The 19,716-nt window shown below is 40.2% G+C and overlaps 1 protein-coding gene across 1 annotated transcript in view; it reads right to left on the reverse strand.

Annotated features, from left to right (window-relative positions):
• Positions 1-19,716, reverse strand: part of jph3b (junctophilin 3b) — a 97,908-nt gene that overhangs the window by 38,841 nt on the left and 39,351 nt on the right. The window contains exon 2 of the mRNA XM_060927113.1: positions 1,376-2,180. Coding sequence (XP_060783096.1) covers positions 1,376-2,180 — 805 coding nt within the window. The remainder of the gene's footprint in view (positions 1-1,375; positions 2,181-19,716) is intronic.

Here is a 19,716-nt window from a genome sequence, read left to right on the forward strand (position 1 = left end):
TTATTTTAACGCACTTGACTTGTACAGGAGACTCCACACAAACGGATCAGATGTGGCGATGTTCTGTGAGGAGACGTTCAGTTAACGTTTATGGATGGAGTCTCTAGTGCGAGGACATATTTACTTCACAATTTACAAATAAACAGCAGATGTTCCTCAAAACATAAAACAAGATCCACAAACCAGAACGTCAAGGGTGTAGGAGCTCATCTGGCCTGCCATCAAAACCACCATGACGACCAAAACATCAAAAAAACCTGAAATGTGACGATGTGAGAGCGAGACGACCAACCTCCATGACAAACTGTTCACAACAGGAACATCAGCAAAGGACTACATTTTGTTCCCCGAGGGAAGATCGACCCAAAACATCCATCAGAACTGAATTCGCATGATAGATCAGAGAGGAGATACAATTCTATTGAGAGACCTGGAAAATTTGTTAAATTGTCTGAATTAGTAACTCGTTAGCAAAAAATTAACAAAACAAAGACCAAGTTTTGTGCGGAGTGATGAATTCCTTCAAACAAAATAATCGGAACAGAAATCTGTGGAGAACTGAACTGACAGAGGAGATACAACTTAACCGAATTGTGGACGACGGACGCCACGCCGTGGCAATCAGCCGAGTCAGATGAGCTAATAAACAATAAGTGATTCAGAAATCTACAATGAGATCCAAAAATAAATAAAATACTTGTAAAATTCACAAACAATTTCTTTCAAACACCAAACCTCATTTGCTGTATCAGTTATTTGTGGATTTGGCTGCATTTGTTTGTACATTTCTCACTCAGCTTCTATCCGCACATGTGGGTGTGTTCACTGGATCTGCTTCAGCCAATCAGAGAGCGAGACAACTTTTCATTCCCGCTCGTGTTATTCCAACCAATCACACCAGATATGTCCTCAACCAATCAACACATGAGGTAGAATTCAGTCCAAGCATAAAATGGAGCACAGTGCAGGATTAAAGTAGCTGTATGTAATTTTAAAAAGTGTTTCCAGCTCTATTTTTAATCGTATTATTTTAAATCTAGCTTGGAAAAACTGATTTGCAGTGCTGTAGTGCGATGAGTCTCACTAGATTCTGTTTCAGGCACCTGTTTAATTTTTTTTCTGGGCCAGAAATTAGCTCCGCCCACAGCTTGAAAATGCCTGTAAAGAAATTCATATGGCATGTGTTCACCAGAGAAGATGGGGTCAGGTGGTGTTTTGATTGCAGAGGGGCTTTGATTGCCCTGGGACTGAAACTCAACCCTGTGACCATCGTAAATTTCAGGCTAATTCTGTTAATAACTCCTCCACCTGTTGGCTCTCAGTAGGGGATGAGGATGAGGATAAGGATGAGGTAGTGCCTGCTTTTCACACTCACCTGGATAAAGCGATCTCTGCTTTCTGCTTCGCGATATCGGCTGCCTTCTCTGCGCCTTCGATGGCACGGTCCACCTTCTCTCGGATCTTGCTAGCACGTAGCGGGATGAGATTCTTGCGCTTGCCGCTGACCAGTGCGTTCTGCTTGTACTTCCCCTCCTCCTTGGTACCGTCGGGAAACGTGGTGCAGCCGTAGCCATGGCGCTTGTTGCTCAACCACTCGCCTTGGTAACAGAGACCGTCCGAGCGCCGACTCACACCACAGCCGGCACGCTTGTCGTTCCTCCACTCACCCGCGTAGCTCTCGGTGGCCGTAGCATCCACTCCGTCATCGTCGTTGGCATCATCGTTGGCGTTGGTGCTGGAAGGCAGGAGCTCGCCCTCGGCCTCGCCCAGGCTGATCGTGGAGTTGACATCTGAGGCGGCAGAGCTCACCGTACTCATGGCTGCTTCGCTCCGGAACGAGCTCTGCTTGCTGCGCTGGCTGGCCAGCGAGCTCTTCGACTCCGACTTGCGTAAACGCAGGCCACTGAGCAGAGAGCGCCGGAAGAAGAGGCCTTTCTTTTTGGCCTTCAGAAGCTCCGCCTCGCTGTGAGCAGTCAGGACGAAGCCACCGCGTGACGCCGCCGGGCTGATCCCGCCCCCCGTGCCTGGCGTTCCCGCAGTGCCGTTACTGTGCTCCGAGCGCAGAGAGTTTATCGAGGTGCGCAGTGGAGAGCGAATCACGGCCGCCATGCCGTATGGGACGCTCTGCCGAATGCCGTAGCCGTGACGCATGCCACCCACCCACTGGCCCTGGTATGTACCTGCAGGAATTAAGACACAAACATGGAACAAGGTCAGAAAGGGATGTTTCACTGGACACAACTACTGACGTGCTTTCTGGAAACGGAATCAGAGAAAAATTTCTCCTTTAATTTCAGGCCCAAATCTTTTTAATAAGTAAAACTACATGTACATTTTTATATCACTCCTAATGAGGAGTGATAAAGTTGGACAAATGAGTGTATTAGAGGGACAAAGGGACATGTAGGACGGCTTGGAGACAAAGTGAGAGAGACGAGATTGAGATGGTTTGGACTCGTACAGAGGAGAGATCCAGGGTAGGTTGGGAAAAGAACGCTGGAGATGGAGATGCAGGTAGAAGGAAAAGAGGAAGAGCAAAGACGAGATTTATGGATGAATGTGGTGAAGGAGGACATGAGGACAGTTTGTGTGACAGAAGAAGATACAGAGGACAGGAGGAGATGGAGGGACATTATCTGCTGTGGAAGAAGAAGAAACTTTATTTAGCTGTTTATTTATGCTGGTTGTTGTTCGCTGCTTGTGAAACGAAGGCTGAGTTTTCTGTGTATTCCTGGAGCGTGGCTCAGTGCTCGCTGAAGTGAAGTGCTCACATTTCTCTGCCCTGCTTTAATGCTCATGAAAACCTCTTAAAGATTAAACATGCTGTCTAAATGCCATAACGATGTTTATTCTGTGACTTGTACTGTATGAAGATGCAAAAGTTCCTTGTTGATGTTTTCAGAGAACAGTTTGCAATCTGATTCATGAAGTACATTCAGTTCGCTGTGTTTTCGTGTCGTCTGTTCATTTGAGGGAACGAGGTTTACGCTGCGTAATATCTGATCATATGAAATGCTGGTATTGGAGCACCATTTATGACTGAATGAGCAGGATGTCAGAATATTTAACAGTTATTCCACGAAAATCGAGTCATACACGAGCTGATAGCTGACGAGTCGCTTAGCACTGAGTCGTCTATAATCCATGTACGATGAGATTGAGCGGAATAACTGTTTTATTCTCTCCACATTCACTGGATTTTGAGAAACAGAGCATTTTTATTTTTATTTTTTGCAAATTCGATAAATAAAAACTTTATACAAAACGTCCGACAAAATCGTTTCCACTTAGAATGTAAACAAACCGGCGAAATGACAGGAGCAATTTGTGAAAAATGTAATAATAATAATAATTCTGGAAAAATTCATTTAAAAAAAGATACGTTCTTACCATCAAATACTTTCATTCCATATTTTATTGCTTTTTTTTAGGTTTTGTTTTCGAGTAGTTTTTATTTCATCCTCGGTTGGTTCAGCAACACGCTCCGCCATTTTGTTTTTCTCTACTCATGGTATATGAGCTGATATCCTAGTAGTACAGTAGCCAATCAGAGCATGCGATTGCTCATATCCAGTGAATGCGGATAGAATATTTCTTGATACCTGTATTGTAAACTTGTAAGAAGAACTTCATAATCATTTAAGGTCAAAGTGGAACTATGTGACAATCGGTGTCAGTTTCAGAGAAGCCCAGGAACAAACCAAGATGGCCGACTTCATAACGTTACAGCATTCAGCTCTGTAGTTTATAGAGAACAGAAACTTTATAGCTGAAGAACTGGATGTGGTTTCGTGCAGATATTTATGGAAACAATGTTCAGATAGAACTTCAGCAGCATTAGGATTGTCGAAGCTCCAAAACAAACTTCACCAAACACCATTATGAACTCCATTTAGAACTTTTTTTAAGATGGGAAAGCGATAACGTGTTTGATTTTCCTCCAAGCTTTTATTCGGGAAACTACTGAAGCGTGTGGGTTTCCCCTGGACTGGGACAGAGAGTCGGCGATTCAGGAGGCGGAGATGATCGCTGATTTTGATGATTCATCCTTCGTAGGCTGCTGCACTGAACACAAATTAAACCGAAGCCCAGCACTTTTTAAACAGAGCCTGTTGTTGGTTATATTAAAGCTTTCTCAGGAGACGGCACTAATTACACACTCAGCGTTACTGTGTGTTTAAAGAAGTCCTGGGAGCAGAATAATGTGAGCTCAGTAAGGCGTCCTACAGAACCTGAATCATTAGAATCACCCATCATCTGCTCACACACACACACACACACACACACACACACACACACGGGCTTGGAAAAGTCTTATTTAGGAGCACATTAACATTCAGGAAGTCGGTGTACAAAGCTAATTACTGACATTATGGCTACAGGAGAACAACAAACTCTTAAAAGTGAGATTAAAAATGATTTTGTTTAATTTCATTTGTTTATTCACCTTAAATTCATCAAACATTAAAAAAAAATCTTCTCATGTCTGCTTCATGTGCATCATCAAGTCTTAACTGTGATGTCATTCACGGAAAAATAACATCTACAAAAATGAACCCAATATTAACTGGATCTTACTGTAGTCGGGCTTGTAGTACTCGAGTCCAGGACTCGTGACTCGACTTGGACTTGAGCACTGATGACTCGGATTCAGACTCGGACTCGTGCATTCACTGCATTCGGACTCGTAAATTGGAGACGAGGACTCAGACTTTTTCTTTATTTTTTGTAACATGCTATAATAATTTGGCATACGATATTTATATCTACATTAATTTTTGTACTAATTTCGTGTAAGAGCGTCACACCTGAGCGCCTTGGCATGTGCATCAGATAGACTCTCGGGCGTGCTCCGGACAGCGCACATGCCAAGCGGACTCTCAGGCGCGCCGTAAACGACTCACACCTGCACAGGATTAAGGTGCAATCAGCACGCCGATATAAAAACTGTGAAAACACACTTACTTTGCGAAGTATTGATTTGCATTGCTGATACGTTACTGAGCCTTAATTCCTTGTTTGGTTTCCTGATCCCTGATTTCCTGTTTCTCGTCTTTGATTCTGCCGAGTCTACGATAGCCTGCTTGTGTCTCACTCGACCTATCACCTGTTTCACCATTTTACGATTTTCCCTGCCGTTCTGGATTGTTTCCCGTCTTCACTTGTATTAATAAACACACCTTCTGCACTTACATCCGTCTCCCAACCGTCTCTGACAGAATACTTCACACTCCCTGATAAAGAGACGCACATTCACCTGTTCATACGCCATGTTCAGGAACAAACTCATGTTAATGGCGCTAAAACAGACAGTCACATGATGCGGTTGGAGTTTTGGACTCGGACTCGACTCGGATCAATAGTGGACTCGACTCAAATTTGTTTTAATGACTTGGACTTAAACACTGGGGACTCGAGACTGGACTCGAGGTTGAGTGACTCGACTACAACACTGATTGTAGTGCTCAAAACAGCTGATGTGCTGTTATTGGAAAATAATCAACTCCAGAGTGTAATAATAATAATAATAATAATAATAATAATAATAATAATAATGGTTTAATATCAGAGTTTTCACAAATATGGCTCTTCATCTGATATAAAAGTGAAGTATACAGTACAGACTCTACTAATGTTAAAAATGCTAAATACTAATTATTCAACTCATAATACTGAATAAAAAAGATAAGAACATTTCCTCACCTGAGAGTAAACAAAAAAGGTTTCTGTTCTTATTCATTTTAGAGCAGCTATAAACATCCTTCCCTCTCCAGCATCTCTTCTCTCCCCCTCCTCTCTCTCTTTCTCTCTCCCTCTCTTCTCTCTCTCTCTCCCCTTTCACTCTCTTTCTCTCTCCCTCTCTTCTCTCTCTCCCCCCTTTCTCTCTCTTTCTCTCTCCCTCTCTTCTCTGTCCCCCCTTTCTCTCTCCCTCTCTTCTCTCTCCCCCTCTTTCTCTCTTCCCCTCTCTCTTGCTCTCTCTTTTCTTGCTCTCTCTCTTTCTCTCCCCCTCCCCCTCTTTTCTCTCTCCCCCCTTTCTCTCTCTTTCTCTCTCCCTCTCTCTCGCGCTCTCTCTTCTCTCGTTCTCTTTCTTTCTCTCTCTCCCTCTCCCCCTCTCTCCCCCCTTTTCTCTCTCTTTCTCTCTCCCCCCTTTCTCTTTCTTTCTCTCTCCCCCTCTCTCTCCCCCCTTTTCTCTCTCCTTCTCTCTCTCTCTTTATGTTAATGTTGATAAGACAAAAACAATTACGCAGCTTGTTGTTTCTTGTTATCAGGAAATAGCAAAGAATATAAACTCCGCCATCCAGATGACGTCCGTAAACGTAAAGTTACAAAGCGCTGACACTGGAGACTTCTTCCTTAAATTTTAATAACAAAGAAAATAAAACTTCAACATGTCAATGATTATTTAATCCGTGTGTTTTTTTTAATTAGTGTCGCATCCTGCTGTGAATGAGCTGTTGCTATGGAGACGGTAATATATCAGAACGAGCATATTGATATCAACCTGTGCTCCTCTCAGAGCTGCTCTTATAGAAAATTAATCAACAGCATGATTTATATAACATCTTTTATAACTTTTTTTTTTTTACAGGATTTCTCACTTCAGCCACTGAGCCATAATGAATACTGGGCTCTAAATGAATACTTTTCCTCTTTTCTTTTCCCTGATGTACAGCTTACTCTTTAACAAAGCTCACATTAAAAGGTAGCACTGAAAAGCTACAAAGCCCGGGGCGAGGTGATATTTTAAACCTCCCAGGTTTCATTTGCGTTCATAAATCCACTGGATAAAGAGCGACTTGCCAAGAAGCCACTCTCATACACACAGGACCAACAAGAAGAGCTCTCTTTCACAGAGCTGCTGTAAAACAAGACTGTAATAAGAGTTAGTTTTACTTTTTATTTCTTATAGAGATGTGAATCAGGGTTTTGTTGCAATATTTATTCAGGTCATTAAACACTGAAGTCTAATTAATTCAAGCTAAGAAGAAAAAAAAACAGACTTCAATACCATACCAGGGAAATAATTCATGTGTGAACAAAATACTGTATTTATCTGTTCATTACTCCGCAGTTGAATCCTGGACTCTGACTGGTCAGAAGGTGTTGATTCATTTTCTATAACAGCAGCTCTGACAGTAGCACAGTGTATTATATTAACGCACTTGATCCTCTTCACACTTTACCATTTCTATAGCAACAGCTCATTGACAGGGTCTTATACGGCAGATGCTCCGCCAATAACAAAAAGATTAAAAATCGTTGCTATGGTGATTTTTCTGCATTGTCGGTGCTTTGTAACAGTCAGAGGTGAAAGATGAAGCTTTAGGTTTTTAGACATCTTCAGGACAGAGGAGTTCTCAGGAAACCAAAAAGAGAGAGAGAGAGAGAGAGAGAGAGAGAGAGAAGCTGCATGATGATGATTTTCATCTTATTAACTTGCAAAGAGAGAGAGAGAGAGAGAAAAGAGACACTGGTGAGGAAATGAGCGTTTATTGCTGCTATAGCGTAAGTGAGAACAGGAACGAAGGAGTCACATGAGCATGTGTAACTATAAATGGATAAATAGTACAATAGGGTGCTCTACAACAAAGAACAAATTGTAATCATTGGCAAATTGCTGAGGTATAAAAGGAAGAAAACACAGCGTGTCATGCTGTTAGAGTAAAATAATCAGCTTCAGGGTGCTAACAGTGACTCTGCTTCATCATCACACCGCCCCAACATTGATTATTTCACTAACACTGCGTGACACGCTGTTTTATTCCTGACTTACATAATCAAGACTTTAATATAGATTTTTTAAATTGTAGTTCAGTCATCAAAAACTGAAACAGAGTGATGCTGTCCATGGTGCTGAAAAGTGAGACAAGCTCTCTCTCTCAGATCATTTAGATCTATGCCATCGTTTTTGCCTTTGTGTGTGTGTGTGTGTGTGTGTGTGTGTGTGTGTGTGTGTGTGTGTGTGTGTGTGTGTGAGTGTGTGTGAGAGAGAGAGAGAGAGAGAGAGAGAGAGAGAGAGAAATGTGATTATGATCCCAACATGCAAGTGAATCATTCAGCCTTCTAGAACATGCTGCTATATACAGAGTTATAGCAGCATCTCTCTCTCTCTCCCCATCTCTTCATTTTTTCTGTTTCCCATCCATCTCCTTTCTAATCCCTCTTCTTTTACTTCTTCTTCTGCCTCCTTCTGGCTTTTCCCAATTTGTACAGTGGTGTTTGAAAGTTTGTGAACCCTTTAGAATCTTCGATATTTCTGCATAAATATGACCTAAAACATCATCAGATTTTCACACAAGTCCTAAAAGTAGATAAAGAGAACCGAGTTAAACAAATGAGACAAAAATATTAGACTTGGTCATTTATTTATTGAGGAAAATGATCCAATATTACATATCTGTGAGTGGCAAAAGTATGTGAACCTCTAGGATTAGCAGTTAATTTGAAGGTGAAATCAAAGTCAGGTGTTTTCAATCAATGGGATGACAATCAGGTGTGAGTGGGCACCCTGTTTTATTTAAAGAACAGGGATCTATCAAAGTCTGATCTTCACAACACATATTTGTGGAAGTGTATCATGGCACGAACAAAGGAGATTTCTGAGGACCTCAGAAAAAGCGTTGCTGATGCTCATCAGGCTGGAAAAGGTTACAAAACCATCTCTAAAGAGTTTTGACTCCACCAATCCACAGTCAGACAGATTGTGTACAAATGGAGGAAATTCAATACCATTGTTACCCTCCCCAGGAGTGGGCGACCAACAAAGATCACTCCAAGAGCAAGGTGTGTGATAGTCAGCGAGGTCACAAAGGACCCCAGGGTAACTTCTAAGCAACTGAAGGCCTCTCTCACATTGGCTAATGTTAATGTTCATGAGTCCACCATCAGGAGAACACTGAACAACAATGGTGTGCATGGCAGGGTTGCAAGGAGAAAGCCACTGCTCTCCAAAAACAACATTGCTGCTCAGCTGCAGTTTGCTAAAGATCACGTGGACAAGCCAGAAGGCTATTGGAAAAATGTTTTGTGGATGGATGAGACCAAAATAGAACTTTTTGGTTTAAATGAGAAGCGTTATGTTTGGCAAAAGGGAAACACTGCATTCCAGCATAAGAACCTTATCCCATCTGTGAAACATGGTGGTGGTAGTATCATGGTTTGGGCCTGTTTTGCTGCATCTGGGCCAGGACGGCTTGCCATCATTGATGGAACAATGAATTCTGAATTATACCAGCGAATTCTAAAGGAAAATGTCAGGACATCTGTCCATGAACTGAATCTCAAGAGAAGGTGGGTCATGCAGCAAGACAACGACCCTAAGCACACAAGTCGTTCTACCAAAGAATGGTTAAAGAAGAATAAAGTGAATGTTTTGGAATGGCCAAGTCAAAGTCCTGACCTTAATCCAATGGAAATGTTGTGGAAGGACCTGAAGCGAGCAGTTCATGTGAGGAACCCCACCAACATCCCAGAGTTGAAGCTGTTCTGTACGGAGGAACGGGCTTAAATTCCTCCAAGCCGGTGTGCAGGACTGATCAACAGTTACCGCAAACGTTTAGTTGCAGTTATTGCTGCACAAGGGGGTCACACCAGATACTGAAAGCAAAGGTTCACATACTTTTACCACTCACAGATATGTAATATTGGATCATTTTCCTCAATAAATAAATGACCAAGTCTAATATTTTTGTCTCATTTGTTTAACTGGGTTCTCTTTATCTACTTTTAGGACTTGTGTGAAAATCTGATGATGTTTTAGGTCCTATTTATGCAGAAATATAGAAAATTCTAAAGGGTTCACAAACTTTCAAGCACCACTGTATTCTCAGTCTTGTTTTTGTTTCTTTTCTTCTCTTTCACTTTTTAACTAACTAGCTTGCTACGTTGCTATCATGCTAAATCCCTGGTTTGTTAACTAGCTATAGTGTGAAATACCTAGCATGCTAACTTGCTAACTGTCTGGGCTTCTCGTGAAATAAAGGTGCACTCATTTGAACACAGGAAACAATAAAATGACATCTGATAGCGCTACATTTCAGCTCAGCCACCGTGTCAGCGGGGAATCTCCTGGACGAAGCTGTGTGGGTTTATGAGGCAGAGAGATCCACGGGGCTAAACACGGCATCGTTTTCCTGCTACAACAACACACCCGATTACACACATCTGCTCATCCTGCAGCTGTTCACAACATGGATCCGGTGAGTTACAGCAGGTAATAAAACGTCTGTACAAAGACGTCGCCTTTGAGACATTTAAACATGCCAGAGTGAAAGAAAGTCACAGTTTGAGATCACACTTGTTTCCCGTTCTGATGTTTGAACATTGTGAACATTAACTGAAGCTCTTGATTTGTATCTGCGTGATTTGATGTCAAGCGATCGGCTGATTCGAGAGCTGCAGAAAACAAACAGCAGGTGGGTGGAGGGGTGTTCCTCATAAAGGGGCCAGGGAGTGGATATCATACTGTATTGCCCAGCCCTCGTTGTAACTTGATAAAACATGGACACAGTCACAAGAAGTCAATACTTTACTGTTTGTTTGTTTGTTTTAAAATCTTTGAATGTTGTTGCGCTGGTTATTGGTTTTACGGCGCGTCAGTTCCACTGATGGTCCAGAACAGAAAAGCCATAACGAGCTCCAGAACAATCTCCTTCATTTAGTGGAACTAATCTGACCGAGATATGATCAGAGCAGTGTGTGTTCGGTCACGGAGCTCTGCGCTCTTAAACACAACTGCGTCATCGAGTCTGCGGTATAGCGCATGTTCTCAAAAAGCCTAAAGATGTTCTTTAACCACCGGACCCCATACGGAACCGTTATTAAGCGTATCATCCTCTACGATCTCGGGTTAGAGTTATCATCCCTCAATCTCTTTCAAACAGATTCACAGAAGGAATTATTTATTCTTCTGCAAAAGGCTAAAATGAGGACAGCTCAGAGTAGCGAGATGGTCTGAGGTCAGATTTACGTTCTGTAATTGGGCTTTATCCCAGTGATGTGGTGTGAAATCAGCTCTCCTGCTGAACAGCGCTGATCCGGTCCTCACGGTCGGGTGATGTGTCGGGTGATGTGTGTGTTGACATGGAGGTTCAGGTGATTAGAATCACCTGTGTGAAGTTCACACCTGAGATGTTTCTCGAGGAGAAGCCTGAGAGACGAGGTTTTTCAGCAGGGTCTCAACCACAGCCTAAAAACACAAACTTCTGAGTTTAAACCCAGAAAAACACCACGGAGAGAAAATGCAGATGGGAAAAGGAAACCGTGGTGGGGATTTTATTTGTTTGTTTGTTTTAATTTGCTGTTAAATGTAATAAGACGGAAAATAAAAGCAAGACAAATGAAAAATGAAAATTATATTCCGATGATGTACGAATGATGACATCATCATTGCCGATGTTAATTCTACAGTGTAGATGTTATTGTTGTAGAGTGTACAATATAACACATGATATCGCTTCATTAGATATTAATTCTATAGTAAAGATCTTAATTCTACAGTGTAGATGTTAATTCACCCATTAATGAATGTAATTATAGCATTATTTAATGAATATAATAAACAATAAATTCATTATTCTGTCATCATGGTGCTGAGTGAGTGCTTTATCCATCAGCCCCGGCACGTCACATCTCTAATCACACTCACCCGCGTCTCTTTACGCTTCATAACACTTCATTAGAGTACATGTTAATTCTATACACAGATGTTAATTCAACAGAAGTTTTAATTCTACAGTATAGATTTTAATTGATTAGTAGAGATGTTCATTCATTCACTGGATATTAATTAATTAGTGTAGATGTTAATTCTACAGTATAGATCTTAATTTATTACTTTAGATACTAATTCTACAATGTAAATGTTAATTCTACAGACCAGATTTTAATTTATTATTTTAGATATTAATTCTACAGTATAGATCTTAATTCTACAGTACAGATGTTAATTTATTCATATAGACATTCATTCATAAGTGCATATATTAATTCTACAGCTTGGACATTATTTCTACTGTAGAAACTGTACTGTTTATTCATTAGTGCAGATGTAAATTAATTAGAGCCGATCTGACTTACACAGGGTAGAGGTTAATTCTACAGCATCAGTGTTAATTCTATAGGGGTGATGTTAATCCTACAGCAGTTTTGTTAATTCTACAGTGAGATGTTAATTGTACAGTTTAGATGTAAATTGTACAGCATAAATGTTCATTCTACAGTGAGATGTAAATTCTACAGCATTGATGTCAATTTTACAGCATCCGGGTTAATTCTAGAGTGAGATGTAAATTCTACAGTGTTGATAATTTGACAGTCATAATGTTAATTCTACAGTGTTGATGTAAATTCTACAGTGTTGATGTAAATTCTACAGCATGAATGTTAATTGTTACAATTAACATTAATTAATTGTTAATTCTACAGTGTCAATATTAATTCTACAGTGTAGATGTTAATTCTACAGCATTGATGTTAATTCCACAGTGTAGATGTTAATTCTACAGCATTGTTGTTAATTCTACTGGGTGAATATTAATTTTACAGTGTAGATGTTAATTCTACAGCATTGATGTTAATTCTACAGTCAGCTGTTAATTCTACAGTGTTGCAACTTCTACAGTGTAGATGTTAATTCTACAGCATTGATGTTAATTCTACTGCATCAATGTTAATTGTACAGCATTGATGTTAATTCTACAGTGTGAATATTAATTTTACAGTGTAGATGTTGATTCTATTGCATCAATGTTAATTCTACAGCACTGATGTTAATTCTACAGTCAGATGTTAATTCTACAGTGTTGCAACTTCTACAGTGTAGATGTTAATTTTACAGCATTGATGTTAATTCTACAGTGTCAATATTAATTCTACAATGTAGATGTTAATTCTACAGCATTGATGTTAATTCTACAGTGTAGATGTTAATTATATTGCATCAATGTTAATTCTACACCATTGATGTTAATTCTACAGTAAGATGTTAATTCTACAGTGTTGCAACTTCTACAGTGTAGATGTTAATTCTATAGCATTGATGTTAATTCTACAGTGTAGATGTTAATTCTACAGCATTGATGTTAATTCTACTGCATCAATGTTAATTCTACAGTGTAGATGTTAATTCTACTGCATCAATGTTAATTCTACAGCACTGATGTTAATTCTACAATGTTAATTCTACAGTGTTGCAACTTCTACAGTGTAGATGTTAATTTTAGTGTTGATGTTAATTCTACAGTGTCAATATCAATTCTACAATGTATGTTAATTCCATTGCATCAATGTTAATTCTACAATGTAGATGTTAATTCTACAGTGTAGATGTTAATTATATTGCATCAATGTTAATTCTACAGCATTGATGTTAATTCTACAGTCAGATTTTAATTCTACAGTGTCGCAACTTCTACACTGTAGATGTTAATTCTATAGCATTGATGTTAATTCTACACTGTAGATGTCAATTCTACATCATCAATGTTAATTCTATTGCATCAATGTTAATTCTACAGCACTGATGTTAATTCTACAGTGTGAATATTAATTTTACAGTATAGATGTTGATTCTATTACATCAATGTTAATTCTACAGCACTGATGTTAATTCTACAGTCAGATGTTAATTCTACATTGTTGCAACTTCTACAGTGTAGATGTTAATTTTACAGCATTGATGTTAATTCTACAGTGTCAATATTAATTCTACAATGTAGATGTTAATTCTATTGCATCAATGTTAATTCTGCAGTATAGTTGTTAATTCTACAGCATCAATGTTAATTCTATTGCATTGATGCTAATTCTACAGTGTAGATGTTATTTTGAAAGCATCAATGTTTCATTCATAATTCATTAGAGTTGATGCTGATTCTATAGTCCACACTATAATTCCAGGCTGGATGAGAAAATTCAAACCTCTAAGAATGAATTAAAGTCAGTTAATTCCATACTGTACTGTTGGCTGTAAACATAAATAAATACTGTAGAGAACAGAAGAGTGAAACTCTCACATACTTTCTTACTGATTATCAACTCGTCCTGATTCACTGAACCAGTGATGCGGGAGAACTGTTTGCATAAAAAACATATTATATGCATTCTTTACTTTCCTGCCTTCACAGTGCTGGTGTGTGTGTGTGTGTGTGTGTGTGTGTGTAATGAGAGTGTACTATCGGTGAAACTGAAACACACAGACGTCCCTCATGTACGTCACACTGCTGAATGAGGTCACGTTCGACAGCGCTGGGGGAATAAACTGACTGACTGCGGCACACACACACACACACACACACACACACACACACACGTGCACTGTAAAATTCCCCACTGCCTAATTAACATTTACAGTTTTGAATGAACTCTTACGGTGATGGATTAACAGCTTGACCCTTCACTTTCTACCTGCGGCGTTGAATCATCACCCACGCTGTTAAACCCTCGCTCATGCTCCGTGTTGAGCAAACACCTACAATCTCGAGGTAACCTTTACCTCACTGATTGAACACCTCTAAAAGGACAGATTTCCAATAATTCCACCCTGTGTGAGTGATTTTAACGATCAGGCCCTGATTTACTCATTTGCGTGCAGTTTGGGATGTTTCACTCTCGAGATCCTGTGCACTGCTGTTACACTGAAGGACAACAAACACATTTAATATCTGAATCGCAGGTACATTTAATAACAGTCAGCTATAACGAGGAGGAATAAAATCATCTGAAAATGCACTACAGATATGAAATATTAGTAAGTGAAAAAAAAATATTGAATATGACCCAATGTATGTAATAATTCTGTGTATGAGATGATTATAACGCAAATGTCAGATGGTTCTGCTGCTCTGAGAGGACTTTACACTTTTCATGCTTTATATTTTCTTATTATTTTCTTATTCTACAGCATTTGTATCTATAATATTGCTTCTTTTAGAAATAAATGCTTAAAAAATTATTTATATATAACATATATATTACATAAACGTTTAGAATAAGAGCTTCCTAATTCAAAACGGTTTACTACAGTATTATTAGCGACATCATCAGAACACTCCCCGGCCACTTTAATAGGAACTAGTTGTTGATTGTAAGATCCCTGTTCTTGGCTGCAGGAGTGGAACCCAGTGTGTTCTTCTGTCTGCTGTTGCATGCTGAGATGCTTTTCTGCTCACCACGGCTGTAAAGAGTGATTATATGAGTTACTCTATCCTTCCAATCTGTCCATTTCCCTCTGACCCTCTCTTATCAACAAGGCTCACTCACTCGATGTTTGTTTTTTGTTTTCCACACCATTCTGTGTAAACTCTAGAGACTGCTGTTTGTGTGTGAAAACCCCAGGAGGAGATCAGCAGGTTCTGAAATACTCAAACCTCATACTCATCTGGCTCAAACCAACACCCATACCACAGTGAGAGAAAGAAAGTCACGCTTCACTGTGAGATCACAATTTTTCCCGTTCTGATGTTTGAACATCGTGAACATTAACTGAAGCTCTTGATTTGTATCTGCGTGATCTGATGCATCAAGCGATCGGCTGCAGAAAACAAACAGCAGGTGAATGTAGGGGTGTTCCTAATAAAGTGGCCGGTGAGTGTAGAATCTCATCGAAGATTTGCAAAGAGGAAGGGAAGCCAATTTTACTGGAAGCACCTTTAACAGAAATGTAGTACAAATCAGTGTGAGCTAGCCAGTTAGCCGACGTGCGATAAAGTGAGTGTGGTTTCCTCTCTGAGATCGATATTCACTCATGGAGCAAAAAATAAACAGAGCGTTTGTCCATGTTGTGTCCAAAATGTCACTGTATTCAATTTATAAAAGCGTATAAAAAAGTATACGAAAGCAGTTTCACACTCATGATCGTGCCACTATAGTGAACTCCCTGGGGGACGTCTTAATAGACCGTTATACTGAAAAGTTTGTGATACTGAAACGGAGCCACTTCTGACACTGAACATTCACTCTGACGTAAAACAAGAGCAACTGTGTTTAATTTATATTTACACTTAATTCACTGAGATACAACCCCGATTCCAAAAAAGTTGGGACAAAGTACAAATTGTAAATAAAAACGGAATGCAATGATGTGGAAGTTTCAAAATTCCATATTTTATTCAGAATAGAACATAGATGACATATCAAATGTTTACACTGAGAAAATGTATCATTTAAAGAGAAAAATTAGGTGATTTTAAATTTCATGACAACAACACATCTCAAAAAAGTTGGGACAAGGCCATGTTTCCCACTGTGAGACATCCCCTTTTCTCTTTACAACAGTCTGTAAACGTCTGGGGACTGAGGAGACAAGTTGCTCAAGTTTAGGGATAGGAATGTTAACCCATTCTTGTCTAATGTAGGATTCTAGTTGCTCAACTGTCTTAGGTCTTTTTTGTCGTATCTTCCGTTTTATGATGCACCAAATGTTTTCTATGGGTGAAAGATCTGGACTGCAGGCTGGCCAGTTCAGTACCCGGACCCTTCTTCTACGCAGCCATGATGCTGTAATTGATGCAGTATGTGGTTTGGCATTGTCATGTTGGAAAATGCAAGGTCTTCCCTGAAAGAGACGTCGTCTGGATGGGAGCATATGTTGCTCTAGAACCTGGATATACCTTTCAGCATTGATGGTGTCTTTCCAGATGTGTAAGCTGCCCATGCCACACGCACTAATGCAACCCCATACCATCAGAGATGCAGGCTTCTGAACTGAGCGCTGATAACGACTCGGGTCGTCCTTCTCCTCTTTAGTCCGAATGACACGGCGTCCCTGATTTCCATAAAGAACTTCACATTTTGATTCGTCTGACCACAGAACAGTTTTCCACTTTGCCACAGTCCATTTTAAATGAGCCTTGGCCCAGAGAAGACGTCTGCGCTTCTGGATCATGTTTAGATACGGCTTCTTCTTTGAACTATAGAGTTTTAGCTGGCAACGGCGGATGGCACGGTGAATTGTGTTCACAGATAATGTTCTCTGGAAATATTCCTGAGCCCATTTTGTGATTTCCAATACAGAAGCATGCCTGTATGTGATGCAGTGCCGTCTAAGGGCCCGAAGATCACGGGCACCCAGTATGGTTTTCCAGCCTTGACCCTTACGCACAGAGATTCTTCCAGATTCTCTGAATCTTTTGATGATATTATGCACTGTAGATGATATGTTCAAACTCTTTGCAATTTTACACTGTCGAACTCCTTTCTGATATTGCTCCACTATTTGTCGGTGCAGAATTAGGGGGATTGGTGATCCTCTTCCCATCTTTACTTCTGAGAGCCGCTGCCACTCCAAGATGCTCTTTTTATACCCAGTCATGTTAATGACCTATTGCCAATTGACCTAATGAGTTGCAATTTGGTCCTCCAGCTGTTCCTTTTTTGTACCTTTAACTTTTCCAGCCTCTTATTGCCCCTGTCCCAACTTTTTTGAGATGTGTTGCTGTCATGAAATTTCAAATGAGCCAATATTTGGCATGAAATTTCAAAATGTCTCACTTTCGACATTTGATATGTTGTCTATGTTCTATTGTGAATACAATATCAGTTTTTGAGATTTGTAAATTATTGCATTCTGTTTTTATTTACAATTTGTACTTTGTCCCAACTTTTTTGGAATCGGGGTTGTATTTATGAAGTAAAGGAAATAAGTCACACTTGCTGCCATATTTTTTTTTGCCACACCTTCTTTTTTTTCAGCTCATCATGTTGATTGCAGTTATGGATGAAGTCTGAGCGTTCTCTTTCTTTTACTTTAACAGTTGAAATTAAATTTTTCCGGATATCACATTTTTTAGACAAATTCATTGCTTTTTTTCTCACCACGTTTTCAACGATCAAGGATACGAAGTTAGTTTTCGACGGAGAGTATCTTACGTTTACGAGTTGCCATGACAACAGTGCTTACATCAAGTAAAACTGCTTTTAGCTCATAAAATAGTCTTTTTAAGGGATTTGATGAAGTCAGTAATTGCCGTTCTTAATAATTGTTAGTGGTCGACGCCCAAGCGGGGCTCGTTAAGCCTTTGTTTTATGGCATTAACACGTATTGTTAACTCGACTGCAGACTTGATTACTTATTGTTTGTCTCTGGAGGGAAGAGGAGCGCGTGGCTCAGGGATGTTTTTTTAGGCTGATGATACACAGGGTCACTTTTTGGGCGATGTTGCCAGGCAGTTGTGCTTCAACACTTTCCCACTGAGATTGAGCAACATTATTTCTATCTGATCGTTTTGGACAACTTTTTATTCTTAAGATCATCCAATCAGAGTGCTAGCAGCGAATCACATGACCACCTGAGTGAGCGCTTCTGAAATTTTCAGCAAAGATGGCGGCGTCTCCGGCAGCGGAGTGAAGAAAAGAAAAAGAGACGACTTATATCTTTTTATGGCGGTAAGTTATGCTCTGTACAAACCCAAAGTGATGAATTTACCTCATTACATACTTAGAAAACCAACAGACATCTATTTTTATGCTCAGGTTGGAATTAAGACATCGATTTTATTTTTTTCAGCTAAGTGTAAACTGCCGTTAGCGCCGTAACCACCGCTCCATTGAGATTGAACGGGATTTTGGTACCTTGCAGTGGTTTTTGCTAACATAGTTAGCTGAAAGTTATCGCTAGCTATGTCGGGATAACGTTAGCTTTCTTGCATCAAGTTAAAAGTGATGATCAGCTCATAATATTTTTTTTTTTTTGTGAGATTGTCGAACTTATCGTCTGATCTAATCTAATTCATATCCAGAGCACGACTACTTGCAGAACCCGAGGGTGAAACAGTACAAACTTCGGGATGTAAAAAGAAAGAAAGCCTTTCAGGAGCTCTGCCACGCCCTTTTCCTCCTCAGCAGCATCTCCTGCTCCATGTCCTTTTGTCTTTTCTGCTGAGATGAGAATTAAACCATGATGTTTTGGTGATGTATGTGTCAGTCATTAGTTACAGCAGATGTGACTGAGGTGAGTAGCATTTTTAAAGAGATTTAAAAAACAAGTGTTTATTGTTAACAGAATAATGTGTTTATTTTGACTTATAAATGTTAAAATTATCTTTTGAGCAGAAGATCGATTCAGTTTTATTCCAGAAGTGATATTACTTGAGAGAAATAAATAAAGGGGGCGGCACGGTGGTGTAGTGATTAGCGCTGTCGCCTCACAGCAAGAAGGTCCGGGTTCGAGCCCTGTGGCCGGCGAGGGCCTTTCTGTGCGGAGTTTGCATGTTCTCCCCGTGTCCGCGTGGGTTTCCTCCGGGTGCTCCGGTTTCCCCCACAGTCCAAAGACATGCAGGTTAGGTTAACTGGTGACTCTAAATTGAGCGTAGGTGTGAATGTGAGTGTGAATGGTTGTCTGTGTCTATGTGTCAGCCCTGTGATGACCTGGCGACTTGTCCAGGGTGAACCCCGCCTTTCGCCCGTAGTCAGCTGGGATAGGATCCAGCTCGCCTGCGACCCTGTAGAACAGGATAAAGCGGCTACAGATAATGAGATGAGAAATAAATAAAGGCTGAAGTCGAGACAAAAGTGACAGCTGTAAATGTTTCAGTGTCCATCTTCGCAGTGTCCGTCTCCCTGGCAACAGATTTGCTCTTCTCCGATTGGTTGTTGCCCTAATTAGTTGCCCTGTGTCTCACCTGGTTGCCCAAAAAGTTGCCCCGTGTATCATCACCTTTAAAGACTCCAACTCATTCTCATTAAAGGCAGGGACACGAACTTAATTTGTTATATAAG

Source organism: Neoarius graeffei, chromosome 8 (genome assembly GCF_027579695.1).
Source record: "Neoarius graeffei isolate fNeoGra1 chromosome 8, fNeoGra1.pri, whole genome shotgun sequence".
Taxonomy (NCBI): Eukaryota; Metazoa; Chordata; class Actinopteri; order Siluriformes; family Ariidae; genus Neoarius; species Neoarius graeffei.